Below are 26,889 nucleotides of genomic sequence, written 5' to 3' on the forward strand. Positions count from 1 at the left end.
CACCCTAGAAGTAGTGGTGTCTTGTCACTGGCTTCGTTTCCAGTGCATCTGCTTTGTCCTACTTGGCTTTGACATCAGTCTCCCTCTCAAGCATATCCCATCTCTGCTAATTTAGTGTGTTCTGATTAGCTGTGTTAGGGCTAACCCCTTCCCAGAAGTGATGTCTTCCATATTAATCATAATGATTTCCCCAACTAATGTGAGTGTATTAGTTTGGCACAAAACTGCATGTTGGTTACTGAGTCTCCACAGTAGGTCCTTGCTGAGGGAAAGCTAGAGGGAATTCCAGACAAAGGCAGGAAAGAACAACTAGAATAGTAAGGGTACCAAGGACTCCACCCCAATGAGTGCTCTGGAGCCCTAGGCCCCCACTTTCCATGACCCCCTCTAAGTGAACACTTGCTTCCAACAAGCTTTGCTTCTCTCTTCTCCACTTGTGCTCAATGATACCACCCTCCTACCCAGTGATGCAGGTCAGAAAGGGGCGAGCGCCCTTACTCTAAGAGGGTCGATTCCCCACATCACTTCCCAAACCATTGTTCTAACACCCTATTGAGAGAGACAGGTGTGTGCTGCTCTAACACTTGGTGGTTCTTAACAATGGCATGCTCCTTCCAACCCCAGCATAGAGACTGAGGACCTAAGTGAGCCTGAGTTTCAGAGCACCCGTGTCCCTGGGAATCCAGACCCTGGCCCGGAGATTTCTCTGACGGATGTCTGCCAGCTTCGAGGAGAGGCACACGATGCCCTTCATGGCCTTATCCAGGTGGGAGCGTGGGAGAGAGCAGAAGCAGGTCAAGTCCTGCTTCCGCAGCCCTCAGATGCATCCCTGGGTTGAGGATGGTCATGTATCCTGGCCTAATGAAGAGAGTAGTGTCCTATAAGGGGTGTCTGACATAGCCTCCTTCTAAACCCACAACAGGAGAAGTTCCTGGAGATCAGTCGTCTCCACTTCCGCACAGTGCCCTCCAATCCTCACTACTTCTTCTATTGCCCTCCATCTAGTCGGAGAGAGGTGAGATGCTTTCTTCCTTTCCTTCCTCAGGCCCCAACCGGAGCCCCAAAGGAACCCCCAGCCCATCTGAGTCCTTTTGAATCTTGGTTCCCTGACACCTGATGTCCTGCTTTGATTACCTTCCTTTTCCCTTCCCCAGGATGAGGGACCCCGAGACACTGTCGACAGAAAAGTCAGTGACCTGGAGTTTTCAGAGGCTGAGCTTGTGGGAGAGGAAGGTATGTGGCCAGAGTAGGATGGCTGTTTCGAGCCAGGATTCAGTGGTCCCCACTGCTATCCTCTCCTGTTGACCACATGTCTTGTGTTGCTAGGGGACACATCTGCCTGCTGTGTGGTCACTGAAAGCGATCCGGAACTGGAGGTGGAATACCGTGAGAGCCGCGAACCAGACCTGGGGCCTGCTGGGCTGGACTCCACATCACTGTCAGATGCAGACACTGTGAACCCCGATGAAGACTCCTTCAGTATCTTAGGGGGTGATTCACCCACCGGGCCTGACAGCCTCATGCATGACCTGCCACCCCTCTTCCTACATCTCACATGCTCCGTGCGGTTGCGTGGGCAGCACAGCTCAGTGCCTGTGTGCAGCCTGCCCACCTGCCTGGGTGAGTTTGGAGGAGCCAAGAGGAAGGCCAAAGGTCCCCATATGGCTTGTTTGCCTTGAAGACAGGGAAGATAGAGAACCTAGGAGAATGACTTGGTATCACTTAGAACTTTGGAATCTATATTTTTCTGGGACACCCAGGAACCCCTAATTTTATCTCCCTTATAGGCCAGGTGCTTGCCAGTCTAGAGGGACCCCCAATTGGAGGCCGAGTCCCCTTGAGGGACCTCAGTATCACTCTCGATGTCTTTGTGTTGACCTTGCCCCTGGAAGTGGAACTCCCCCCAGCCTCGGACCCTCAGCACCACAGGTACGGCTGCAAGCTTGGCAGGTTGTGGGGCTTCAGGGAGTGAGGAGACCTTGGGAAACCCTAGGAGGATAGGAGTTCCTGATCTTTGACTTTTGCTCCCACCCTGTTTAGGTCAACATCTGAGAGCAGTGCTTCATTCCCACGGTCCCCAGGGCAGCCATCATCTTTAAGGTCAGATGATGGCCTAGGGCCCCCACTACCACCCCCAGAAGAAGAGAGGTACATCCTTATCTCCCTCTCAGTTTCTCACTCCCCCTCAGTTTCATTCTTTGGAAACTAGTTTATAAACCTTTCTTCCACTTAGGCACCCAGGACTGTCCAATTTGGCCACACCCCACAGACTGGCTATCGAGAGCACAATGAATGAGGTGAGAGCCTTCTCTCCTTCAGTGTAAGTGGTAGCCCTCCAGTGCTGTACCTGACACCCTTTCAGTCAGGTCAAAGAGATGAGGTGCTGCTTTATGCTAGGACTAAGGCAGGCTTCTCTCAGTCTATAAGGCAAACTACCTTCGAGTATCTTTTGGTTTGGGGTCGACGTGATGTCCCAATAAGCAAGGGCTTGCACCTGCATCCTGTCTGTAGATCCGCTGGCTGTTAGAAGATGAGATGGTAGGGGCACTCCGAAGAGGGGGCATCCCCCAGAGCCGTGCCCTGCACCGAGCAGCCACCCACATTCATAGCTCTTCGGGACGCTCTACCTGCCTTCGTCAAGCTCCTCCTCTGAGTTTTGTGTTTGGGCCAGAACGCTCCCTTACACAGTTCAAGGAGGTAAGTCATCTGAGAACACTTGATGGTCCCCTGGGGGCTCATCCTTCCTTGAGCCCCAGAAAGAAAGGCCCTTTCTTAATTTGAATCCACAGAATTTCCCCTCCTATATCTCCTTGCTGTATCTTCTGCTCCTCCCCCATTTGCCTGATAGCCCAGCTCCATGGACAGTAACCAACTTTCCACCTTGTTATTGGACCTGCTGAATTTGGTCAAGTCACTTTAATCTTTTCTTACCTCAGCAGCGCTGATGCTACCTCTGCTTCTGTGGTAGTCAAAAGTGTCAAATGAGAAATCTTGTCTAAACTGTGATCTTGGCTTCTTCCCTAGGAGTTCCGACGCCTTCACCTCCCTGGCCATGTTCTCCTTGAGGATCCTGACAGTGGCTTCTTCTTTGTGGCAGCTGGCCAACAGCCAGGTGGACTCCATGGGGATCCCCCTCCAGCAGCCTGGGCTTGGCACAGCCGCGAAGACAAGGCTGAAGATGCTGAAGGGGAGGTAAGTTTGACCTGAAGACCAACAGGTGTGGCAGTTGGCATGTCACTGTGTCTCAGTTCTGATTTCTATTCTTCAGGTCCTGGTAGCCAGCCCCCAAGTCCCTGGCTCCCTAGAGGATTCCGAAGGCGCCCCCCTCGTCAGCCTGCCCAGCTTGTCACAGGGAGGTAAGAAGATGGGCAGCATAGTCTAGGGGCCATAGCTGTCTCTCCCACCTTCATCTCTACTGGCAGTAGATCCTCCGCAGGATCCAGAAATACACCAGGCATTTCTCCTCTCTATACAGGAAGTCAGCCTGGGCCTACCCGGGGACTAAGCCTTATGTCCAGTCAAGGCAGCGTGGACTCAGACCACCTAGGTAAGCTCAGAGTGGGGGTGGAGGAGCCCAAGTTGATGGCAGCTGAGCTTAGGGCTGCACAGGGAAAGGTCTAGGTAAGGGCATCAGGGGGACTTACTTAAAAGAGTGTCAAGTGTGATGCTCAGTGTCAAGATTCAGATGGCTCAGGCTCAGATAAGGATGGGATGAATGTGAGCACATTTGACACAGGTTATGATGGTGGCAGCAGTGGCTCAGACAGTGAGGGTCCCAGTGAGACCCTTGGTGAGAAAGCCCCCTTCACACTTCGGACTCCACCTGGACCAGTACCTCCACAGCCTTCACACTCAGGCCTGCCTGGGCCCTCCCTGCCTGACTTCTGGCTCATTGTCAGGATCCTGCAGGACCGTGTGGAAGTGTACGCACATGCACGGTATGTAGAAGCCATGGGTGCACCTGGTGCTCTCAGCCTCTTGTACATATTCACACAGTACCTCTCTCCAGGGTTAGTCAAAGTCCCTAAGATCAATCCCAGCACTGGAAAGACAGAGTTAGGAAGAGCTCTATGAGTTTGAGGTCAGTCTGGTCTACATGGTATGTTTCAGGTCACCAGGGCTACAGTGGAACCCTGTCTGGGTTTGGGGCAGGAATCTTGAGAGCTTTGGGGGATCTTCTGAGGCCCACTCCTGATCTTCGCACATCTTCTAGGAAAAGTGCATCTCTCTTACATTTATATTATTTATTTATTCACTTATTTTTAAGATAGAACTGACCTGGAACCTATTATGTAGACCATGCTGGTTTCAAATTCATAGAGATCTGCCTGCCTCTGCCTCCTGAGTGCTGGGAATAGAGGTGTGTGCCACCATGTCCGGCACTCTTGACTTTCTCAGTGGGGTTGAAAAGCTGCTGGGTATCATGACTTCTCCCTGAGCCTTACAAGCATCTACAGTTCATAAAGTTTCCAGAAGTTGATGTTTGAAAAACAGAGTGATGGCTGATAATTAACAAGTGTGCGTAACATGTAAGTGCCTGTCTCTCGCATGTGCAGGGATCAGCTTGTCCAACCTACAGAAGAATTCTGCATAGTATTGTACCAATAGCGTGGGTGAGGAAACTCAGTACAGAAAACTGAATACTTGCCCGAGTTATAGTAGGTGACAGCCAGGACTCATTAAAATACAGCATCTGCTTAAATACGTTCTCAGAGGGAGCACAAGAGAAGGCCACCATTTTGACCAAGCTTTGAGGAGAAGCAAGGGGCACGCTGGAGGTGGGAGCTTCAGTGTAGTTCCATGAGGGCACTGGCAAGGCAAGCATAGAGTCTAGGCCTCCAGAACTGCTAGAAATGTCCATGATTCCCCTTTCCCACAAATTCACTTCCTTTGTCCATTTTTACCTCCTTTGGCCCCCAGCACTATGACTTTCCCTCCCACTTAGAACAGCTAAACCTTCCTCCCGCTGCAATTTTCTGTCATACCCATCCTCCCTGCATAGGGGCCTGATTCGCGAGGACAGTGGGCCTGGCACTGAGTGTCGCCACCTGCAGCAACTCCTGGTGAGGCGCATTGGGGAGATCTGCAGAGAGGTCAACCAGGTAAGTCAGCCGGGGGCAGGATTCAGGCACAGGCAGAGCAGAAGAGGAAGGAGTTTCTAGGAACCAAACTTTTAGAAACTGGTAGTCTGTGTCAGACTTAGCAATGACAGAGACCTTTTCTTTGACACCCTAAGTTCTGGAAAACTGTTCAATTTCCTACAAACTGGAAGGTTCTCGTTCCCTGCCAGTGACTCCTGAGATGTTTCCTGTCCTTACACTGTGCTAGCATTAGGAAGTCAATGAGAACCAGACACAGGGACTCTGACTCTGTGGTGCTTGTGTACAAGAGGCCAGACTGAACAACTAAAGTACATGGATGATTTCCGTGTCAGCTGTGAAGAATCTGTAGCGGAAAAGCAGAGGCTGCTAGGAGAGCACATTGACGGGGCTGTGACCCTGGGGTACCTGGGAAGACTTCTTGGAGAAAGCAGTTTTAAGTTGAGAACTGACTGATGGTAACCAGATTCTCGTGAGCGACAGCTGCTCCCTGAGTTTGCTGTCAGAGCCCTGAGCTCTGTTACAGCAGGACACTATTCTTTCATTACTGCTGCTCTCATGGTACCCTCATCACTGGTACCCTTCATTGGTGGCTTTTTGTTTTGGGGGGGGTTGGTTTTGGGATTTTTTTATTTTTTGAGTGCTTCATTCTTATTTTGTTTTGGTTTTTTCCGCTTTTAGAAATTCAAAATTGTATTTCTGACTCCCCAAATTGCCTGTATCACCTTTTTCTCCATGTAAATTGAACAGTGTCTGAAACCATGGGCTCTGTGCTCCTTGATGAGAAACCTGTTCCTTGGCTTTCACTTCATAGTGCCTAGAAATAACCTTTCATAGTAGCAACATAGGCTGTTCTCCATCCAGGTTGCAGCATGCAAGGCTGATGCAGTATCAAAGCAGACTGTCCTTGGCTGCCTCCTAGTCCTCAGTACATCACTTTTGTTTTTGATACAGTGTATTAGAGGTAGTCCAGGCTGGGCTCTTGATGCTCTTTCTGACCTTGGACCTCCGTAATAGTAGTTATTGTCTGTGGCCTTTCATCACCCCTGACCGTCACCCACTTAGTAGAAGGTATTTCGGTTTTCTGACACCTTGCTCCTTCTCCTAGCGACTGCTCCTTCAGGACCTTCATGACAGTCATGTTTGTAACTCCCTTCTGGTGGCCGAGAGTGAAGAAGATCTATGGCGCAGTGAGACACCTTTCCATTCCCGTCAGCGGGCACCCCTGCCCAGTGATGGTATGATCACAGCCAGGAGCCTCCCTCACAAAGTAGCGTCTCTTCCCTTCCTTTTACCCATCCCTCGTGTGAGAAGCAAGACTAGAAAGACAGGGACCCTGCATTTGGCTACTGCAAGGTCGTCATTGACTTTAAAGAAAGCAGATTCAGTGGAGAGATGGAATGGAAGCCAGATGAAAAGGCAGAGTGAAGATAGATAGTTGAAGCAGAGAGCAACTGCTCTTTCAATAGGTCAGCAGAGAAAATGGATATAGAGACTGAAGGAAGGAAGAGGCAAGCAAAGACCTTCAAAATGAGGTACAGAATTGAGCTTGCTACTGTTCAGTCGGGGGAAAGCCATGCTTGAAGAATGTTGGATTAAAAAGATGGTTAGCTCCAGGCTGTGACCTCATTTCATAATGGCATTCCTTTGCCTGGCTTTGCCTTGATACCCAAAATATTCATCTTAACCTGTAGTTGTTTTGTTTTTTTGTTTGTTTGTTTGTTTTGTTTTTTTCTACTCTTTGGGGGCCTGCCACCCAGCTCCAAAATAAATACGTGGACACTTACTTTATGAATGTCCGGCCTTAGCTTGGCTTGATTCTAGTCAGCTTTTCTAACTTAAATTATTCCATTTCTCTTTAACTACCTTTTGTCTCTGGGCTTTTTACCTTTCTTTTTTCTATATATCTTTCTTTCCTTCTCACTCCATGACTGGATATGTGGCTGGGTGACTGGCCCCTCATGTCTCTACTCCTTTTCTTGATCTTCCCTTTCTTCCTTGGATTTCCCCTCCTATTTATTCTCTCTGCCCTCACTCCTACCTGTTTCTCTCTCCTGTCTAGGTGTTAGCCTTTTCAACGGGTGTTTTAGGCAGGCAAAGTTACACAGCTTTTTTTGTTTGTTTGTTTTTTTTTTTTTTTTTTTTTTTTTTTTTTTTTTGAGAGACAAGGGTTTCTCTGTGTAGCTTTGGAGCCTATCCTGGCACTCGCTCTGGAGACCAGGCTGGCCTTGAACTCACAGAGATCCGCCTGCCTCTGCCTCCCAAGTGCTGGGATTAAAGGTGTGTGCCACCAACACCCAGCAACACAGCTTTTTTTTTTTTTTAAGATTTATTTATTATGTATACAGTGTTCTGCCTGCCTGTGTGACTGCGTGCCAGAAGAGGGCACCAGATCTCATTATAGATGGTTGTGAGCTACCATGTGGTTGCTGGAAATTGAACTCAGGACCTCTAGAAGAACAGTCAATGCTCTTAACCTCTGAGCCATCTCTCCAGACCCAGAGTAACACAGCTTTGCAGAGTTAAACAGATGCAACATAAAAGAATGCAACACATCTTTGCACCATTAAACAAATATTCTACAACATAAATGAATGTAATACATCTTAAACTAATATTCTACATTAACCCAGCAAGGGAATAGACGGTGAAGAGTGTGAGGGAGTAAGAAGTTGGCAGCCAGTTAGTTCTACAGGGTGGAGACAGAGGGGAGGAGTCTGAGACGCTATAGCAAAGTTAGTCTTGTGATTGGCTGTCCTTCCAGACAGGCAGACCCCAGGTTTCCTGGGGTTTCTGGTCATGGGAAGGAAACATACTAATCTAATGGGAGTAGTAATTAAAGTCTCAACACTTGGGCTTCCTTGTCTTGCACCCCATGAGTGCTCATGCCAGCCCACAGAAGAAAAGCCTAATCATGACCTCTGCAATTTTCCCTTCTGGTGTGAGATGCCTTATTTTTAATATTCTCGACCCTTTTGACCACTGTTAGAGGAGTATTCCTCTTAGCATATCCTGGAATGTTTCCCTGTATAGAAGTAGAAACCCCATAATTAGCAGACTGCTGTGGTTTTGAGGGCAGTTTCTGCACATTGAGTCTGAGCCAAGACAACCAAACACTGCAACATCAGGACTCTCAGCAGTCTGACATGTGAGGCCAGTCAGAAGCTAGGCACAGCTCTTCCTTGTTTCAATCTCCATATATTCTCTGAAGCCCTTAGGAGCTGCGTTCTGGGCCAGAGAACCTGAATTCTCATGGGTAGCCTGTATGTTGCTGACCCCTGACAGTAGTGTTTCTGGGGAATTGAACTGCTCCTTCAGCCTTAAGAAAGTTCCTCGTTCCCCTGGAAGCATAAGGATTAAATGGCATTGGGTTATGCCTGTGGCCCTTGATTACTACTATACCAGCTGTTGGGGTGCCTTTCCTTCAAAGCACAGGAGTGCTGCCCCCACTCTGCAGCTAGTGTGCACAGGCATCCATAGCTTGTTTCTTTTACTGCTACAGCTTTTGGTGAAGACAGTAGCTTACGGGGCCACTGTCATGTGCTATGATAAGCCAGGATCCTTTGGCATCGCCTTTAGATTCTTGGATGCCCCTCCTTAACTCCTTCCAGTCTCCTGAAGTCAGTCCCAGAAGCCTCTGTACCATAGCCTGACCTCCTCGGGATGTGCCTGTGCCTAGCTCATCCTTGGTCCCCATGTTCACCTTTCCTTAGGAGAATGTCAGGGGTGAGGGATGTGAGTGAGAAGCCTGGGGTAAGGAGACTGAGGCTTGGATATCCTGTTTGTCACCCATGCTGCCCCTGTCTGCAGATTACGCTGCTGATGAGAGCTGTGCTCCCCGAGGATACCTAGCAGCCACCATGCAATTTGTCCCAGGCCATTTCTCCTGTGATGTTGTATGGGGAACTGTGATCCGAGTCCATTCACGCCTCAAGATGGGACCCAGCATGGGGGTCTCTCGGGGTATGTGATTGGCGTGAGAGGGCAGGTGGGAGTGGGAGCTCTAGGGAAAGAAGTCTCCTCACCCTGTGTTATTACTCCAGCTATCCAGGCCCTGCGCTCCGTGCTCAATGCCTTCTCTGTAGTGAACCGAAAAAATATGTTTGTTTATCAAGAGCGAGCAACGAAGGCCGTGTACTACCTTCGGTATGTGAACCCTGAGGACATGGGTTAAAGACTGAGTCAGGGATGGCATGGGAGGAGATGTGCCCAAAGACCTCGCCTTTCTTTTCTAGGCTTCTGGAGACATCCTGCAGTGACCGACCATGGGAAGGGGATTCTCTGCCCCCGTCCCTAGCTCTGTCCAGAAGCCAAGAACCCATCTGCTCTGAGGATGCCTTGGCACGTGTCATTCCGCTACCTGCTGCTCCCACGCACCCCTCATACTCTGCTTCTTGGAGCTAGACCTGACCATTGTTGTCCCTGTAGGGTCCTCGTTCTCCCCTGGACATGGCTTCCAGCCGCAGTCCTGATGCTGTTCGCCCTGTGGGCCAAGTAGACAGACACATCCAGCTGCTGGTACACGGTGTAGGACAGGCAGGTAAGGATTCTGAGAAGTATTTATCTTTGCAGCCATGTAGTCTACCCTGGGGTCTCTCCTCCGGTGCTTGCTATGCTCTGAGCTTGCCTTGAGTAGGAACCAGGTGAGACAAAACAGCCCGATTGAGGAGTAGTGTGGGAAGAACAGCCAGACTATTGCAGAATAGCTGCTGGGTCCCCTGGCCCGAGACCAGAGATGGACTAGGTGAAGATGATAGGATCAGTTGGGGCTGCATTGAACCTGAGGTGTCCAGGTGATGTCGACCAGATCTTAGGCTAAAATTGTCACATATGGCCCTAGTTTCATTCTACTGCTGTGAAAAACACAAACCAAAAGCAACTTAGGAGTTTGTCTCCGCTTACGGGTTACATCATCAATGGAAATCAAGGCAGGAGCTCAGCAGTAACTTAAAGCTGAAACCATGGAGGCACGCTGGTGCTGGCTCACTTCCTGACCCATGCTTAACTAGCATTCTCCCCCCACCTCCCTCAGTGACCACCTTCCCAGAGGATGGTGCTGGCAAAGTGTCCTGGGTCCTCCTGTGCTAATTACTAATCAAGACAATCTCCCACAGATAAGTCTACACTCCAATCTGATCCGGGCAGTCCCTCAGTTGAGACTTCATTCTCAGATGACTCTAGGCTGTATCAACTTGTCAGTTAAAGCTAACTAGGACACTTCTTTTTTAGTAGTTGTAACACAACTGTAGCATTGGTGTTATTAAAATTACCATTTTTTTGGATAAGAACTTTGAAGATCCTAGGCAAAATTTATGTGTCCAAAATCATGTTGAGTAGCCCAACAAACAAGAACTTTTGTGCTAGTTCCCTTTTAGCTGGCATGCATAGCTTTATCCATTCCCATCACGTGGTCAGGGACTTAAGGCCTGCACTCCGGATGGCTGAATGCTCTAACAGTATCCCCCACCCTTCTAAAATGGCTCCGTCAAGGTCCTGAAATCACAGATGAATTGGTGAGGGTTCTGCGTCGGCGCCTGGATGAGGCCACCCTGGATGTCATCACAGTCATGCTGGTTCGGAACTGCAAGTTGACCCCAGCTGATGTAGAGGTCAGCTGCCCCTCTGACACCAACCTCACTTTTGCATCCAGCCATGGGTGCTGGGGACATCTAGTCTAGAATCCGTGCCTTCAGCTCTGTTCTTGTAATGCAGTTCATCCAGCCTCCTGGAAGTCTCCCCTCAGAAGTGCTGCACCTAGCCTTGCCCCCATCCTGTAGACCCTGGCTTCCCGCCCTGGCCTGGTACCTCCGTCAGAACTTACTCACCTTCCTGCACTCGCCCAAGTACACAGACAGCAATAGCCGGAACCACTTCCAAGTGAGACTGCCCTTGCCTGCCCTCACTCAGTACCCTGTCCCCTGCACCCAGACTGTAACTTTTCTACGGATACTTCACCTGTGGTTTTGCCCACCTGCCTGTGTCTTCCTGAGCTCCCATGCATACGCGTACCCTCTTCCCCTCCATGGGCCTCCATCTTAGTGCTCATGGCTGTTCCCTCCCCAGCATCCGCTCCCACCGCAAGGTGGCCTCCCCGACTTGGATATCTACTTGTATAACAAACCTGGTGGACAGGGCACCGGTGGCAAAGGTAAATTGCTGGGCTCAGGCCTTGTACTATACCAAGTGTAAGACAGGCTTTTTCACCTTCAGGCTGGGGGGCCTTGCTGCTGCGGAGGGGACTGGGAGGGGCTGTGTGCATGTGCTAGACCTGAGCCTTCCTATGGGTCTCTGCACAGGAGTTGCCTGCATCACTCTAGCCTTTGTGGAAGAAGGAGGAGCACCCATCTCACTAGCAGTGTGGCCCCCTTCGTCTCCGGGGCCTCCAGACCCGCTACAAGAGGAGGAATTTGAGCAACTGACTCAGGTCATTCGCTGCCCAAACATGCTGGACAGTTCTTCAGGTAAGACCGCCTGCTGGGGTGGAGTGTTCTGTGAAGACAAAAGTGGTGATTAGGATGGAATGCCACCACAGGTGACCTCCATTTTCCCCTCCAGCTCAGGATGGGTCCCCAAGGCTGCGACTGGATGTGTGGGAAAAGGGGAACATTAGCATTGTACAGCTGGAGGAGAAGCTCCGGGCTGCAGCTCGCCAGGCCCTGGCTGACGCCATCATGGAGCTGCGGCTGCTGCCAGCTTCACTGTGTATAGAAGACACACCTCCAGGTATACAAATCACGAACCCAACTCTTATACCGGATCCATAGAGAGTCAGAAATCACAGCAGGATCACGTGGTGGGCAAGGGCCTGCGCAGACATGAGGTTCAGAGAAAGAAGCAGAAGCCCCATCAGAAATACACAGCCAGTTGCCCATCCCGGTGTCTGCACACCCTCAGGGTGAGGCGGTGACAGAGGTGTAGACACTCAGCTGCCCCAGCCCTACCCCAGCACGCACCTGAGGAGGGAGATACCCTCAGGAACTCATCTCACAGCATGTGCAGCTACGACCATGACTGTGGTACTCACCATCGGAGTAGGTGTTGAGACCCTCGTGCCAGGGTTGGGGTGAGCTTCTCCGTAAAGGGAGTCAGTGATGGGAGCCTGCGATGTTTGGTGTCCACAGGAAGTCTCAGGAGCGGGTCCTTGGAAACTAAGAGCCCTGCCTGCAGAGCCAGCACCTTTCCTTCTAACCCTGTCTCCGGGGAGCCTGTGACTCCTCCCAGCAAAGCTGGCCGCCGTAGCTTCTGGGATATGCTGGTAATGGAAAGAAGTGGTGAAGCTGGCTTCTCTCTAACTGACTGCTTCCTAGCTGCTCCAACCCTCTTCCCCCACAGCCCTTGTCACTTGTCTTTTGAGATAAAACTGCTCTGTCCTTTGGATTGGAGTTTGCAAAACATGGCAAGCTCTTCTTGCTATAGAGTCCCAGCTTACCAGCTGCCTTCATGCTTCTAAATGGGAGCCCTCTAAAATAGCACTTTTGCCCACAAGGAGGACGAAAGTCAGGAAAGTTAAGTAGCTGACCCAGGCTGGTTGGTTAGCCTCCAGGACTGAGCCATCAGGGCCCTAGTCAGGCCTCTGAGCCCTCTAGGCTCATGTCTGCTACACAGTGCTTCCATCTCCGCTCTCCTCTTCCTAATGGCACATCCTCATTCCCTGCATTGCTGCTAGAGTAAAACAGAAGGTGGAGACTTGGGTTCCCCCAAAACAACTGATGATATTGTCCTCGACCGGCCAGAAGATACTCGGGGACGGAGGCGTCATAAAACTGAGAACGTTCGGACCCCAGGTGGATCTGAGCGGGCACCAGGCCCAGATTCTGGAGCCCAGAGACAAAGGTATGGGTGTGGTTGGTGTGGTGTGGTGTGGTCTGTGTGGTGTGGTGTGGTGTGGTGTGGTGTGGTGTGGTGTGGTGTGGTCTGTGTGGTGAGGTGTTAGGCATGACCAGGTGTGAAGTCCCTGCGTGGTGCTTGGTATCTGTGTGTCCTGTGAGTGTAGCATTCTAACTCCTACTCTGTCTTTAGACGCCGGACAGCACAGCTGGAGGAAGGTGAGGTGGGGACTCTGCACCCTGTGTTTGCTCGTGTCATTCAGCGCTGGATGGGATTCATGGTTCAGATTGGTGAGACCCTGGTCCCTCTCCCATTCCTCAGCCCATGACCTGCTTTCTATCCTGCAGCTATGCAGTGACTTCTGTGTCTCCAGGTTGTGCCTCCGTGTCCAGAAGCTCCACTCATATGGTGTCCCGGTTCCTCCTTCCGTCCATCCTGTCAGAGTTCACCAGTCTAGTCATCTCCATGGCTGGAGACACCAGTGTCCGTGTCTTTGAGCAGCATTTGTGAGTTTGAGACCTGGTAGGATTGAAATGGCCTTCCTTCCCCAGAGTCCCAGAAGCTGGCAACTACAGTAAGCCAAACCAGTAGGGACTGGGTTAGCAGAGGTGGGCACAAGGCCTCAGGAGGTACAGGCTGGGCCAGAGAATGGGGCCAGGAATTGTTCTTACCCACTCCTTCCTCCTAACAGAGGTTCTGAGCCAGATATCTTCAGCCCTTGTTCCCCAGGGCAGCTGGGCCCAGCACCCCGTCCAGCAGCAGAGCGGCACCTACTTCTTCTAGGAAGGAACTTTGCACAGTGGAGGAGACCAACCCAGCAAGGTGAGGAAATGGTGGACTCGAGTGACTGCTGGGTAGTCGCTGGCCCTGTAGGGAGAAGGTGGGATCTGGGGCTCTGCCCACAGCTCCCATTGCCCTCCTCTCTTCCCTGTAGCGGCCAAAGCTGTGCAGCGCTTTGAGTCAGGAGGAGACGGAAGCCCAGGGAGAAGTGCTCCCCGGCAAAGGCTCTTGCTGCTAGAGGTCATAGACAAGAAGGTAAGTGTGTGTGGTCAAGGGCTGGGGTGGGGAGGAGGAATTCTGTGACTTCACTGACCCTGACCCCTATCTCTAGCTACAGCTGCTGACTTACAACTGGGCTCCAGACCTGGGTGCAGCATTGGGCCGAGCTCTGATCCGCCTTGTACAGTGGCAGAACGCACGAGCCCATCTCATCTTCTGCCTGCTCAGCCAGAAGCTTGGGCTCTTCCATCACTGTGGCCAGTTGGACTTTCCTATGCGAGATGGAAAGGTACTACTGCCTAGCTCCCACTGCTCGTTCTGGCCACTGAGTGCCAGTTAAAAGAAGCAGGGACAGGAGACAGACCGGGGACAGAGGTGATAGGAGAGGAACCCCTCATGTGGGGGGAAGGGTTCAAGGTCAAAAGGGCTTGAGCCAGATGTGATCCTCCATCCCTCTCAGGAGCCAAACCCATTCTTGCTGCCAACCATGGAAGTGGAGACCCTCATCCGGAATGCAAGCCCGCCACTGAGTCGCGAACAGGGGCGGCTTAGTGGGTCCTCTCGTGGTGGAGGTCCCCTCTCCTTGGATACATTTCCCTTTGATGAAGCCCTAAGGGACATCACAGCTGCTCGCCCCAGCTCCACTGCTGGTCCTGTGCCCAGACCTCCAGATCCTGTCACCTACCATGGGCATCAGTTCTTAGAGATCAAGATGACAGAGCGAAAAGGTAAGGAATGTGGACAAGGCTGCGGGCCAGACAGTGGGGAAGTAAAATTCTGGGGAGGCTGGCAGGGAGTGGGCAGCTGAGAAGGCTTCTACTGATGCCTTCCACCCCCAGAGCTGGAGCGCCAGATGAAGATGGAGAACCTGTTTGTAAGCTGGCAGCAGCGTTCTGCGCCAGCCAGCATGCCTATCAGTGTGAGTCGCCCCTTCTGCATCCTCCACAAAGATCTCTGGCCCTTCCTTGGCCACTGTTCCAGTGTGCACTGTCCTGTGTCCCCAGGCTGGGGAGCTGGAGACCCTGAAGCAGTCATCCCGACTGGTGCATTACTGCGCAACTGCTCTGCTCTTTGACCCAGCTGCCTGGCTGCATGGACCCCCAGAGACTTCTGTACCCTCTGAGGGGCAGGTGAGCCTTAGCTCTCTCCTCAGAGACCTGTCCCCAACAGTGGCCTGCACTTCATCCCCACGGCATTGTCAGTGGATAAGAACCTTAATTTTTCACCCCTGCAGCGGCGACAACGTCCCGAGTCAGGATCTGGAGGTCGAGAGGTTCCCACAAGCTGCGAATCCTTGGAGGTGCCTCCTCCAGGAGCCCGAGAAGAGCCATGGCTGAAGGAGTTGAGCTTGGCCTTCCTGCAGCAGTATGTGCAGTATCTACAGAGCATTGGCTTTGTGCTGGTTCCGCTTCGGCCCCCATCACCCACCCGCAGGTGAATCTGGACCTCCTTCCCTGACCATTTATCCACCACGAGTGAGGCCCTACAGCCTTGCTTTCTCCATATGGCTCCTGCTTTGACAGCTCAGGCATGGTACATGTTCATCTTAGCTCACCACACTGGCGCACATATATGAAGATCTTAGACACGTTTCGTGTGGCCCTCCTGCATGTCCTACAAACCTCATGCAGTTTGTAGAATTCACAAGGACATACCCAGTCTGCATGTTCTCACCAAGCTGTGCCTACCCACACCTCATTTGTTTACATGCCTGCATATGTCCATTCATGCAGATCTCACATATACTCCTAAGCTTTTGAATGTGGGTCTTATGGATCCCTGTCTTGGTCTTTGTATTAACTGCTTTACCTTGGTCCATTTTCACCAAGGTGTTCTCTACTGGCCCTACCCCTGACCATGGCCTGTTCTTAGTCACACTCAACTCTCTGCCTAGTACTAACAGCCTGAGTCCTGGAAGAAGCCAGTTCTCTCTAACACCCATCAACCCTAAACCCAGCAATTCTATAACAACCTTTCTTGTCTTAGGCCAGATTCAGAGCCTGTATTTTTGGTTTTAATTACATTTTTGTGTGTGTGTGTGTGTGTGTGTGTGTGTGTGTGTGTGTGTGTACAAAGACTAGCATGACATTTTTGTACTGTGTAGACCTTGATAATACATTCAAGGGCGCTTAGTTCACTTTAATGAGCTGTTATCCTTGAGTGCTGACAGAAACACTGACCACACACATTCAGCTGGTATTTTCAGATGAGACCATAGCAGTTTGAGTAGACAGCAAGAGTGAGGACCCTGATGGAACTTACATGAGTGACTTTAGTACAGCTACTTGTGACCTGTCTTGCTTTCAGATAGCCAATGAGAAAGTATGATGCTAGTTTTTTTTAAAATGTTTCTAGAACATAATTTAAAGTTAAGCATCCCTTTCTCACCAGTTTTAGTGTTTGATAAGTCTAACAGCACTTCCTTGAGGATTAAATGGAACATTTCTTCTATCAGAAAGCCACTTCCATGGTGAAGATACTCTAAGCAGTACCCGCTGCAGGTAGTAGATAGTAACTGAATTGCCAGTGTTCTGAGTGCTCTACTGAGTTTACTGATCCCAGATGACACCATTAAGGTCAGGAACCTAAAGCAATCGCCCCCCCAAAATGGTTCGAGGCTGGTGAGCCCCTAACATGTGCCCCCTTTGCTTTCTTCAAGCATTGGCACTCCCATTACCACCTACCAGCACAAGTCTGGCATCTCAGCTCCTTCAGACTTTTCAAAGTCCTCCCCTGCTTCCCATTCTCCTTGGCTCTGTATTAACTAGAAGGGGTTGAAGAGATGGCTCAGTGGTTAGGAGTTTTTGCTGCCTTCCACAGGACCCAGGGTAGTTCCCAGTACTACAACTTCAGACAACTTCCAGCCACCTGTGATTCCAGCTCTAGGGCATCTGATGCCCTCCTCTGGCCTTCACAAGCAGGTGCAGACAGGTCACATAGTCACACATACACACAAACACATAAGTAAAAAACAAAAAAACAAAAATTAAAAGATCAAGAACAGAACAGTGGGGCTGCCATTCCCCAGGGCATCCAGCATTTCCTAATATGATTTCAAACATGCCTCGTCTTCTCCTTCCTCTCTGTAGACCTCTCTTCCAGGTAACAAACAAAGATGCCTGGTCTACTGCCACCCCTACGCCACCCTGAACACAGCTTTCCTGCCAGACAGTAGCTAGACCTGGACTCTAGACCTGCAGTCTAGACCTGGACTCTAGCCCCAAACGTGCTAACTGGGGAACCCTGAGCAAACTCATCCTTCCTCAGGCCTGACTCCTGCCTGTAAAGCAAGTCCATGTGAAATGGCCTGATGCCAGAACCTTCAGCCCCTGGCCTGCTTCATTCAACCTCTTCTCTCTTCCTTCTGTACAGCACCAGCCGGCTACGGGCTATGGCTATCCTTGGAACAGAGGGTCGTGGCTCCTTTTCCTGCCCTAAAGCCAAGACTGAGGGGAGCCCTAAGGTAACTCATTGTCACATAATGGTGAAGTCAGCAATGACCTGAGTCATGTTCCCATCCATACCCAATGCCAGTGACCCTGACTAACGTGCTGATTGGCCGATCCTCGACTACCAGTACTAAAGCCAGGAACCCAAGGGACGCTGCTGTGTTGGTCTGAGGCAGCTGGGCCTTCAGCACATGTCCCCTTTTCCTTTCTTCAGAGCACTGGCACCCCAGTCACTACCTACCACCTGCAGCGGGCACTGCCTGGGGGCATCATCCTCATGGAGCTGACATTCCAGGTAAGAACAGGGAGCACTGAGTGGGAGGAGCTCCTCCTTCCTCTCCTGCCCCCCTCACCTCATCTCACCCTCTCTTCAGGGCTGTTACTTCTGTGTCAAACAGTTTGCTCTGGAATGTTCCCGAATCCCCATGGGGCAGGCTGTCAACTCTCAGGTATGTCATGGGGCCAGAGTAATATGGAGGGACAGAGAGCTCAGGTATACTCGTTGCCACACCATTTTATGGGGGGGCATGATAGCTTCATGACCCACAGAGTGGGTGGGCACAGTGGGCATAGAGGTGATGGATCAAGTGCTGACTCGACCATTCTCCTGTCTGACCCTGGGAAATTCAAAGCTACATTCAGCTGTAGTACAAAGGCAACAGAGGCCTACAGGACCACAGAGATGGTCCTGCCCTGTGCCAGCACAGTGTGTAATGTGACAGACACATCAGGTCAGTGCCATGCAAGACCTAGTCTGCTGCAAACTGGGGACAGTTGACACTGTCGGTGGCGTAGTCACCACCACTGGCACTTGATCATTATCTTCCCATCTGTCTGCCTCAAGGCAGGCCCTTGATACCCTGGAGGGCCAAGCAATCAGGAGCGGGCAGCGTCAGTCAAGGAGCAAGTAAGGTCAGCAACCTGAAGCCCTGACTTGCTTGCTTTGCCTCTTCAGGTTGCCAGAAATGTCACAACAGGGCCTATCCCTTGTTGTAAGTTCACATCTACCTCTGGAAGATTAGGATCTAGTGGGACCCAGTGCTGCCAAAACCGCTTCCTCTCCATTGTGGGGACCTCCATGCCCGGGTGATTCAAACCTAGCCCCAGATGATTGCCTTTGCTTTGAACATTGAGCATAAATACCTGGCCACAGTAGGTCACAGGATAATACAACCTAGAAAAGCATAGTGGCTTCATGTGCAGGAACCTACTTGAACCAGAGCTCTCACAGGGAAGCTGTGATTAGGCAGGTCCCCACTCATGCTTTTCTGTAGGATTGGAGGTCTTCTTCCCAGCTTTCTCTGACTGCCTGTTACCTGACTTCCAGAATTGCCTGGCCTCTCTCTATCCCTCCTTCACTAATCTCTAACCCTACTCAGGCTTCTCTTTTGTTTTTTGAGAAAGGTCTTACATAGCCCAGGCTGTCCTGGACTCATTATATAGCCAGAAATGACTCTGTACTCCTTACCCTCCTATCTCCACCTCCCAACTGCTAGGACTCACAGGCCGTGAGGTAGGGAAGAGCTGACCCTGTGCAAGTGTCTAGGCTGCTTTAGGATGCCATTGAATGCCCACTCCAGGCAGGAGAGAAGTAGTTTACTCCTAGGCAGGTGGTGAGCCTGAAGGTCACAGAAATTAAGTACTTTTGTCCTGGAACACACAGCTTAGTCAGTGGAAGACTTGGTTGAAATCTAGGTTTCTGTGTGCATTGATCTCACTGTCTGTTCATCTCGTCACACTGCCCCTGACTGAGGTCTGTACATTATCTTCAAGGTAAGTCAGGAAGCTGAAGCCTAGAGAGACTGGTTTACCAAGGCCATTGCAGTAGTCTGGCTCCTTCTAACATTTGTTTGCTTTTCTGTCAACCCCTGATGCTCCCAAGTTTGTCCAGATGGAGCCTGCCATCCCAGCAGCACACACCTGTTGTTAACACTGTCGGTAGAAAGTTCCATCAAGAAAGGGCTTATTCCTTATCTCTGCCTCTTTCCCTCACTCTCTTCCTCCTACCACCAGTTCATTCAACCAGGTAGTCACACAGACTCAATCAGAGGAGGCCTACCCTGGCCTGGCCCTGAGTGTTCAGGAGGAAGCTTTACAGTAAAGAGTTAAGAGTTATGCTTGGTGTCAGGTAGATGAGCATTCCAGGCAGAGAGCTCTAAGTATGAAGTGCAGAGGAGCATACTGTCCTTGGGAAAGGCAAGCGAAAGTTTCCTGATAGATGGACACCTTGACCTGACGTTCCACGTCAGTAACTTCTACTGCTTTATAATTATTCATTCCACATATTGTCTGTTGTCACATATCCAACTACTAGACTGTAAACTTCTTGAAGGCAAGGGATTGTGTCTGTTCCCTCCTTCCCCCCGCACTTAGAATGGTTCCTGGTAAATACATGGTAGACCATCAGTTAGCCTTTGCCGCATTGCTAACTCTGTGCCAGACTTGAATGCCCAGATGGCCCCAGTTCCATATAAATATGGAGGCAAAACACAGCATTACAAAGTATAACAGGAAGGCTCCCCATGGAAGCTGTGCTGGCTGAGGAAGTTCTGCTGGGCCCATAGCAACAAGAAGTGCTGCCAAATGTCCTCGATGCCCAGGGGGGAGGAATGGATTGGACAGCCTATGTTCCTAACCCCGCCTCCTCCTCTTCCTCCCCAGCTGTCCATGCTGTTCACAGAGGAGTGTGACAAGGTCCGTGATCTGATGCATGTGCACTCCTTCAGCTATGATTTCCATCTGCGCCTTGTGCACCAGCATGTGCTCGGTGCACACCTGGTACTGCGGCATGGCTACCACCTCACCACCTTCCTGCAGCATTTCCTAGCCCACCACCCTGATGGCCCTCACTTTGGCCGCAATCACATTTACCAAGGTCAGTGCCCAAGGGCAAGCCAGTGAAGCTAAAATAGAGCAGCCACATGGCCAGGCCTGGCCTGATAGGACCACGAGTCACTCATTTCCCTTGAACCATGTTCATACTTTCGGTCTTTGTCTTAGGTTTCTCACAGTTGATTTCATACCCGAATTAAGGCCTGTGTCCTGTGTTACCCTGCCCTCTCTCTGTTCTGAGCACTTTATCCCATCTCAACAACATTCCACAGGAGCTTGGGCGCTCCCCAGGGAAGCAAAACCTTAGTATTCGCATCCCCTGTCCCAGCCCAGGTTGCTTGTCCCAGACTTAGTGTCTGTTTTGCCTATAACTTGTGTCATAGGGACACTGGAGCTCCCCACCCCACTCATTGCTGCCCACCAGCTGTACAACTATGTGGCCGACCACGCCAGTTCTTATCACATGAAGCCATTGCGAATGGCCCGGCCCGGTGGCCCAGAACATAATGAATATGCCCTGGTGTCAGCATGGCACAGGTAAGGCGAGGAGGCAGCTTCCAGGACACACCTACTAGGGCTGAGGTTGGGGCCACACTTGGAATAGGAAGATGTATGTTTTCTTGGGTATGCAGGTTGGGACTGGTTTCTTTAGAGCCTTGGAATTGACATCTCTCCCACCCCAACTACACAGCTCTGGCTCCTATCTGGACTCTGAGGGGCTTCGCCATCAGGATGACTTTGATGTGTCTCTGCTTGTCTGTCACTCTGCTGCACCCTTTGAGGAGCAAGGAGAGGCTGAGCGACATGTTCTGAGGTCAGATCTCTTACCGCAAATGTACCCATTTTTTCAGAATGCCCTCTACTCCTACCCGTGAGTCTATTGGTGTGACACTCTGCCACTCTCCTGCCCCTTCCCTTCCCTAGGCTTCAGTTCTTTGTGGTGCTTACCAGCCAAAGAGAACTCTTCCCAAGACTCACTGCTGACATGCGCAGATTCCGGAAACCATCCAGGCTTCCCCCTGAGCCAGAGGTTCCTGGGAGCTTGGTTGGTAGCCCCGGGGAGGCATCAGGAATTATGCTGGCCCCAGGGCCAGCTCCTCTGTTCCCACCACTAGCCACAGAAGTGGGTATGGCCCGGGCCCGGCTTGCTCAGCTGGTTAGGTTGGCTGGTGGGCACTGCCGGCGGGATACCCTCTGGAAACGCCTCTTCTTGCTGGAGCCACCAGGGCCTGACCGTCTAAGGCTAGGGGGGCGCCTGGCCCTGGCAGAGCTGGAGGAGCTCCTAGAGGCAGTCCACGCCAAGTCCATTGCCGACATTGACCCCCAGCTGGTAAGAGACCTGACTCCACAAGGGCCAGCATTGCTTCCAGAAGTTCCATAGCTGGCTGAGTGGGAGGGAAGGCATCTTGGGTGACTCTGGAGTGGTAGGCTCAGGGCTGTGGCTCCTCCCCAGGACTGCTTCCTGTCCATGACTGTCTCCTGGTATCAGAGCCTCATCAAGGTTCTCCTGAGCCGATTCCCCCAAAGTTGCCGCCATTTTCAGAGCCCGGACTTGGGAACCCAGTACCTGGTGAGTCCCATTGGCCCCACTCTACATCACCCAATACCTGGTGAGTCCCATTGGCGGAACTCTACATCTGACATCACAGAACCATTCAGGGAGCTCAGGCTTAGCAAAAAAGCTCTGCCTGACACTATCGTCTTGCTGGAGTTGGACCACAATGATAGCCTAAAAAACTTTGAGCAGTGGGTAATGATCCTGAGTGCATGATTCCTGGGAAGTGGCACATCTTGGCTTGATGCCTACTGCAAGTGAGGCACTCAGCCTGCTGGAGGCAGGTGCTCACCTCCACCACTGTCTGGGGATCCGTGTCTCAGCAATATCCCCAGAAGGTCTGTGCACACTGGCGTGAAGACACAGCTGTGAAGGACAGGAAGAGAGAAAGCTACACTATGTGCATGGGAAACTAAAGAGACAGCTGTGGTCAGGAAGATCATGAGGGAGAGAGTAACAGTGGTGAGGCTGGAACAGGATTTGTCTCTGATATACCACAGGTCATCCAGAGAAGCCCAGGCTACCGTAGGGCAGGCAAGGGGGCATTTGGGGTGCCAGTGATGGGAGCACTAAAGCTGGATTGGGACAGAGGAAGTGTTTAGTTCTTGGGGCAAGTTGAGTCTGTCATCCTTGAGATATGTGGACATCGGGATCAAGAGGGATATAGGCCACAGTCACATTAGTAGATAGTACAGAAGCCCCGAGGAGAAACAACCCAGTCCCAGAGCTGAGAATAGGGAGCAGGGGACATTAAGAGGCAATAGGAGACCTAGAACTGGCTGGAGGGGGTCCCGCAAAGGGTCTAGAACTATCCTTTACTGATTAGCTTCCCTAGAAGCTTCTGACAGGGCTCCGACAGACAGATTGAGGCCCAGTGTGGCAACACTATCCTTAGTGACCCAGGCTCGCAGATAGGATCAGACATATGACAAAAGGAGGCCTCACCCTCCTGCCTCTGTAAGAAGCCCTGCAGGAGGGTTTACACCCACTCGGGTGAGACAAGTCTCACTCTCTTCTGCTGTATCTGTTGCTTCAGGTTGTGCTGAATCAGAAGTTCACCGACTGTTTTGTGTTAGTGTTTCTGGACTCCCACTTGGGAAAGACGGTGAGAACAAAGGGCAAGGGACTTCATGGAGGCTGTTCCCCAATTACTCCTCTCAGCCTTCTAAGAGTGGGCTGCCTGTCCTTCTGCAGCCAGCTGTCTGTCCTTTCTACACGCCCTCTCACATTGCACCTCTATCGTGTTCCCCACAGTCTCTGACGGTGGTGTTCCGAGAGCCCTTCCCAGTGCAGCCCCAGGACAGTGAGAGCCCCCCTGCCCAGCTGGTCTCTACATACCACCACTTGGAGTCTGTCATCAACACAGCCTGTTTCACCCTCTGGACTCGCCTCCTCTGAGAAAGTGGACCACTGGCTTCATTGGTTGAATTATGGATCTATAAGCTTGCCCATCTGAGGCAGGACTGTCGGGCACTTATGATCCCCAAGTCCTCAGACACAAAGTGACACCAAGGATTGTGAATACGTCTGGGGAACTGCTGCTATGCTCTGGACACCGGGACTACCCTCCCTAGCTGCTAAACATCCTGGACTACTTTAGGCCCCTGGGCCCATCCAGAAGAGGCCTCCTTCCTGCCCACCTGATGGAGTCCCAGGCTTCCTGTGAACTGGCAAACCACTCACCCCTTAGAGCTCTGCTAGTGACCCGACTCACAGCTTGTCACTGTCTGCTACCTGCATCCTTGGCCCTCTGATCTTTGTTCCCACTTGGCCATCACTGTTGGACATTTACTCTTTCGGTAAGACACTGGTTCTAATCTTGGCCCTGCCTCTCAAGCGACCAGTGTTTGCCTCCCTCACCCCCACTGGACCTGTGGTTCCTCGTCTGTAGATAAGGAGAGTTAAGAAGCTCTCTGTATCCACAGCAACCCTGGCACCAACCGGAGGATGTGAGCTTGATCTGTGTGTCCCTTCTCAGTAGGAGGGAATTAACCCAGAGACATTGAAGCATTAGACACTATGTGTCCCCCATCCCTGTAATATACACATATGAAAATATTCAGTGTGTCTTTAATTCAGAGGAGGGGCCTCAGGACCCTTGCCCGCTGCCCCAGAGCAGCATGCAGGTACTGTGTAGAACCTTACTGGCCTGTCTGTGGGTGGCCCCGTCTGTCCCAGTATGAACGTAGCCAGCTCAGACCCTCCACCGTGTCTCCTGCAGTAAAAGAGAGGCAATGCCATCTCAACCCATAAGGGAAAGGACAGCCCCTGTCCAACACCCATCCCTCCAATGTCCCCTGCCCCAAACTACCAGGAGTCTCACCTCGAGGCCGATACTCGCAGCCCACAAATCCTTGGTAGCCTTCATCTTCTAGCAGCTGGAACAGGTAAGAAAAGTCCAGCTCTCCAGAACTGCCTGGCTCCCCTCGGTCTGGGACCTGTGCCACTTGCACATGCCCTGGGGACAGATGCAGAGAGATGGGACAAGGAATGAAAAGGGAGGCAAGCATAAGAGCCAGCATGAGACCAGGAGGAACTTGGGGAGGGGGAGCCCTCACCAACAATGGGCAGGAACTCCCTGATGTTTGCTGTCAGATTACCACCCATGATCTGCCAGTGGAATATGTCCTGGGGGAGAGAATGTCAGTCAGAACCCTCGGGTGTCCCTCCAATCTTCCCCAGACCGGAAGACATGACCTGAAGAAGCACCCATCTTTCACTCACCATTTGCAGTTGAAGATTGGGTCTCCCAACCTTCTGCAAGATGGCTGCCGCTGGGGGGAAAGCCAGGGGAAAAGCCATGAGGCTTTGCAACATGTGATTTAAAGAGGAATTGGAGGTGGCATAGAACTGGAGTCCTACCCTGCTGGGGTGTATCCAGGAAGTACTGGGGGTCCGTGATTCGAGTGTTAATGGGCTCCAGCAGTCCCACGAGGTTCTCCTAGACCATGATGGAGGCTGTCAAGGGTTCCTCCCTCAGCTGTCCCAGGTCAGCAGCTTCCTCTGTTCCTCTGACCCGTGCTCTTGCTCAGTTTTGTGCCTCTGTCCCCACTGTCCCCACTGTGTACTCCCTCTACTCCCCAGTACGTTAGCTATGTGTTTCCACATCTTACCTGAGCCAAAACCCCAGCTGCATATTTCAGGTTCTCCAGAAAAACTGTCTCCATCTCACCTTGGATTGCAGCTCGGTCAGCCCCTTGGGGCACTCGGCCAGCCATCAGGTGGATCCTGTAGAGAAGGTGGTAGGGAGGGGCTCCTGCCCTCAATTTCCTATGCATCTTCTAGATGCCCTCTGGCTATACCAGCCTCACTCCATCTCCCAGGGTCTACTGTCCAGACCATCTAAGGCATGACACCCAAGTATCCCAGCAGCCTCCCACATTTGTGTCAGCCAAGGCAAGTCACCCATGCCCTCTTCAATCAACCCATCAGGGCCTCTTCCTAACACTCCCTCCCTCCTGGACTCATAACCTCCCCTTTCCCAGGTTCCTTCTCAGCTCATAAGCACGCTTGAGGCTCACCTTTTTTTTTTCTTCAGATTTTTAAAATTTGTGTATGAGTGTTTTGCTTGCATGTATCTATGTGTACCATGTGTGTGCCTGGTGCCCTTGGGGGTCAGAAGGGTGTTGGATACCCTGTTACTGGATTTACAAATGTTTATGAGCTGTCATGTGGGAACTGGCAACCCAGCCCAGGTCCTCTGCAAGAGCAACAAGTGCTCTGAACTGCTGAGCCATCTCTCCAGCCCTGAGGCTCACCTTTTAAGAATGATCTTGACCCTTGCCCTTTTAGACAGTCCCCGTTGGTTAACCCTGCTTCACATCTTAGCCTCTTCCCAAATGCCTTCTGCCCCTACTGCTGACCGACAAGGAGCCTCTTACCACCAGGTGCTTCCCAGCATTTCTTGATCTGGGATTTGACATCTATCCCCTTAAGACCCACTATGAGGCTGCATCACATCACATCCAAATTCCCACGGCCTCCAGTTCAAGCCCTTGGAAGTCAGTATTCATCACCTCCAGCCTCATTAACTACTCAGCTGGACACGGCAAACCCCTCCTCTGGCTCCGGACAGCCTCCTTGCCTGAATAGCGTACTCTCTCCCTATAAAGTGGATGCGTGAGCCTGCCAGATTCAGTTCCTGTATCACTATCGGCAAGCAGCTTTCTTCAAGTCAGGGTTAGGTGCCCAACCCCACCCTCCCGCCCCCAGGTTTCTCGTCCTGGTTAAACTCCCCCATCAGATCCCAGCACCCAGAATGGGATCCCGGGATGAGGTGAGCCTGAAAGTGTAGCATACAGAATGACACTAACAGATGAGATACAAAAAGCAGGCTGCAAAGGCCCTAGTTCACAATGGGGTGTCTCCGCTCAGAGCTTCCCCGCCCCCCCCCCCCACGACACGGCCCCGTGGTCAAGGGAGGGCAGGGCAGGGTACCTGGGGCAGCCCAGAGCCTTGGCGTACAGCACAGCCTGCTCCAGCCCCTCTCGGAAGGCCGCCTGTCTCCCGGGGACAGCCCCAAGCCCCATCTCCCCCTTCTCTTGGTTTCCTGCGGAGAGAACCAGCGTCAGTGCGGGCTTGGCTCCCCGCAACCCTGCCGCTCCCCGCCCCTGTGCGCACCCCGCGGCGTGTTGATGAGCACCAGCCGCAGCCCCGCGGCCCGCGCAGCGCTCGCCAGCGCCTGGGGCGGCTCGGCGTACGGCCAGGCCACCTCGGCCGCCTCGAAGCCCGCACGGCCCGCGGCCTGCAGCCGCTCGGGGAGCCCGGGGAGCTCCGGGAACAGCCAGGACACGTTGGCCGAGAAGCGCAGCGGAGCCATGTGGGCGGAAGACGGAGGCGAGGGCGCGGCCTTGGGTCAGGAAGCAAGGCAGCCGGCGAGGGGCGGAGCGCACTTGGAAGCCGCAGCCCCAGCCCAGTTCCAATAAAGCGAGGTGACCTCTGAACGAATCTCCTGGTAAAAAGGAGGTAGCTTTTCATTAAGTAACGCCCGAAAGCTGTGAGCAAATAGCTTTATCTGAGTCCCACAATGTCACATATGCTGGCCCAGGATTCCCACCTCCGTCTTTCTGCCTCAGCCTCTTTATATGGGATTATAAGCCTGCCCCCTCCACACTCGGATCTTTATGCC

The 26,889-nt window shown here is 51.9% G+C and overlaps 2 protein-coding genes across 3 annotated transcripts in view; one reads left to right on the forward strand and one right to left on the reverse strand.

Moving 5' to 3' along the window:
* Positions 1-23,819, forward strand: part of Szt2 (SZT2 subunit of KICSTOR complex) — a 45,514-nt gene extending 21,695 nt beyond the window's left edge. Inside the window, exons 29-72 of one of the 2 annotated variants that reach the window (XM_027399040.2) lie at positions 625-766; positions 923-1,015; positions 1,155-1,233; positions 1,327-1,620; positions 1,788-1,929; positions 2,041-2,148; positions 2,234-2,297; positions 2,512-2,697; positions 3,025-3,192; positions 3,269-3,356; positions 3,476-3,547; positions 3,737-3,938; positions 5,003-5,102; positions 6,208-6,337; positions 8,910-9,062; positions 9,143-9,245; positions 9,335-9,440; positions 9,528-9,639; positions 10,590-10,708; positions 10,812-10,976; positions 11,163-11,247; positions 11,396-11,560; positions 11,655-11,822; positions 12,221-12,354; positions 12,766-12,932; positions 13,119-13,216; positions 13,300-13,432; positions 13,618-13,748; positions 13,861-13,961; positions 14,038-14,214; positions 14,386-14,653; positions 14,765-14,844; positions 14,930-15,055; positions 15,160-15,359; positions 17,298-17,388; positions 17,589-17,669; positions 17,749-17,823; positions 20,036-20,249; positions 20,590-20,743; positions 20,898-21,020; positions 21,131-21,536; positions 21,660-21,776; positions 22,798-22,866; positions 23,016-23,819. In XM_027399040.2, the coding sequence (XP_027254841.1) occupies positions 625-766; positions 923-1,015; positions 1,155-1,233; positions 1,327-1,620; positions 1,788-1,929; positions 2,041-2,148; positions 2,234-2,297; positions 2,512-2,697; positions 3,025-3,192; positions 3,269-3,356; positions 3,476-3,547; positions 3,737-3,938; positions 5,003-5,102; positions 6,208-6,337; positions 8,910-9,062; positions 9,143-9,245; positions 9,335-9,440; positions 9,528-9,639; positions 10,590-10,708; positions 10,812-10,976; positions 11,163-11,247; positions 11,396-11,560; positions 11,655-11,822; positions 12,221-12,354; positions 12,766-12,932; positions 13,119-13,216; positions 13,300-13,432; positions 13,618-13,748; positions 13,861-13,961; positions 14,038-14,214; positions 14,386-14,653; positions 14,765-14,844; positions 14,930-15,055; positions 15,160-15,359; positions 17,298-17,388; positions 17,589-17,669; positions 17,749-17,823; positions 20,036-20,249; positions 20,590-20,743; positions 20,898-21,020; positions 21,131-21,536; positions 21,660-21,776; positions 22,798-22,866; positions 23,016-23,159 (6,133 nt within the window). In that variant the 3' untranslated portion in view covers positions 23,160-23,819. Of the gene's footprint in view, positions 1-624; positions 767-922; positions 1,016-1,154; positions 1,234-1,326; positions 1,621-1,787; positions 1,930-2,040; positions 2,149-2,233; positions 2,298-2,511; positions 2,698-3,024; positions 3,193-3,268; positions 3,357-3,475; positions 3,548-3,736; positions 3,939-5,002; positions 5,103-6,207; positions 6,338-8,909; positions 9,063-9,142; positions 9,246-9,334; positions 9,441-9,527; positions 9,640-10,589; positions 10,709-10,811; positions 10,977-11,162; positions 11,248-11,395; positions 11,561-11,654; positions 11,823-12,220; positions 12,355-12,765; positions 12,933-13,118; positions 13,217-13,299; positions 13,433-13,617; positions 13,749-13,860; positions 13,962-14,037; positions 14,215-14,385; positions 14,654-14,764; positions 14,845-14,929; positions 15,056-15,159; positions 15,360-17,297; positions 17,389-17,588; positions 17,670-17,748; positions 17,824-18,329; positions 20,014-20,035; positions 20,250-20,589; positions 20,744-20,897; positions 21,021-21,130; positions 21,537-21,659; positions 21,777-22,797; positions 22,867-23,015 lie in introns of those variants that run through there. The other variant, XM_035439673.1, reaches the window with a different exon arrangement.
* Hyi (hydroxypyruvate isomerase (putative)) lies at positions 23,814-26,612 on the reverse strand. The gene is made up of 8 exons (XM_027399052.2): positions 26,382-26,612; positions 26,199-26,310; positions 24,875-24,989; positions 24,624-24,702; positions 24,486-24,535; positions 24,320-24,389; positions 24,085-24,219; positions 23,814-23,976 (listed from the first exon to the last, which is right to left on the reverse strand). The coding sequence occupies exons 1-8, from the start codon at positions 26,578-26,580 to the stop codon at positions 23,903-23,905; spliced, it is 834 nt and encodes a 277-aa protein (XP_027254853.1). The 5' UTR covers positions 26,581-26,612; the 3' UTR covers positions 23,814-23,902.
* Positions 26,613-26,889: the final 277 nt, after the last annotated feature.

Source organism: Cricetulus griseus, chromosome 2, assembly GCF_003668045.3.
Source record: "Cricetulus griseus strain 17A/GY chromosome 2, alternate assembly CriGri-PICRH-1.0, whole genome shotgun sequence".
Classification (NCBI taxonomy): Eukaryota; Metazoa; Chordata; class Mammalia; order Rodentia; family Cricetidae; genus Cricetulus; species Cricetulus griseus.

What these genes read in the sequence shown, in the direction of transcription:
- Hyi (XM_027399052.2), bottom strand. Translation starts at nt 26,580, where the DNA reads ATGGCTCCGCTGCGCTTCTCGGCCAACGTGTCCTGGCTGTTCCCGGAG. An exon ending in GCTCATCAACACGCCGCGGG is followed by an intron (nt 26,311 to 26,381) that starts GTGCGCACAGGG and finishes TTCTCTCCGCAG; the next exon opens with GAAACCAAGAGAAGGGGGAG. An exon ending in CCTGGATACACCCCAGCAGG is followed by an intron (nt 24,536 to 24,623) that starts GTAGGACTCCAG and finishes CTTTCCCCCCAG; the next exon opens with CGGCAGCCATCTTGCAGAAG.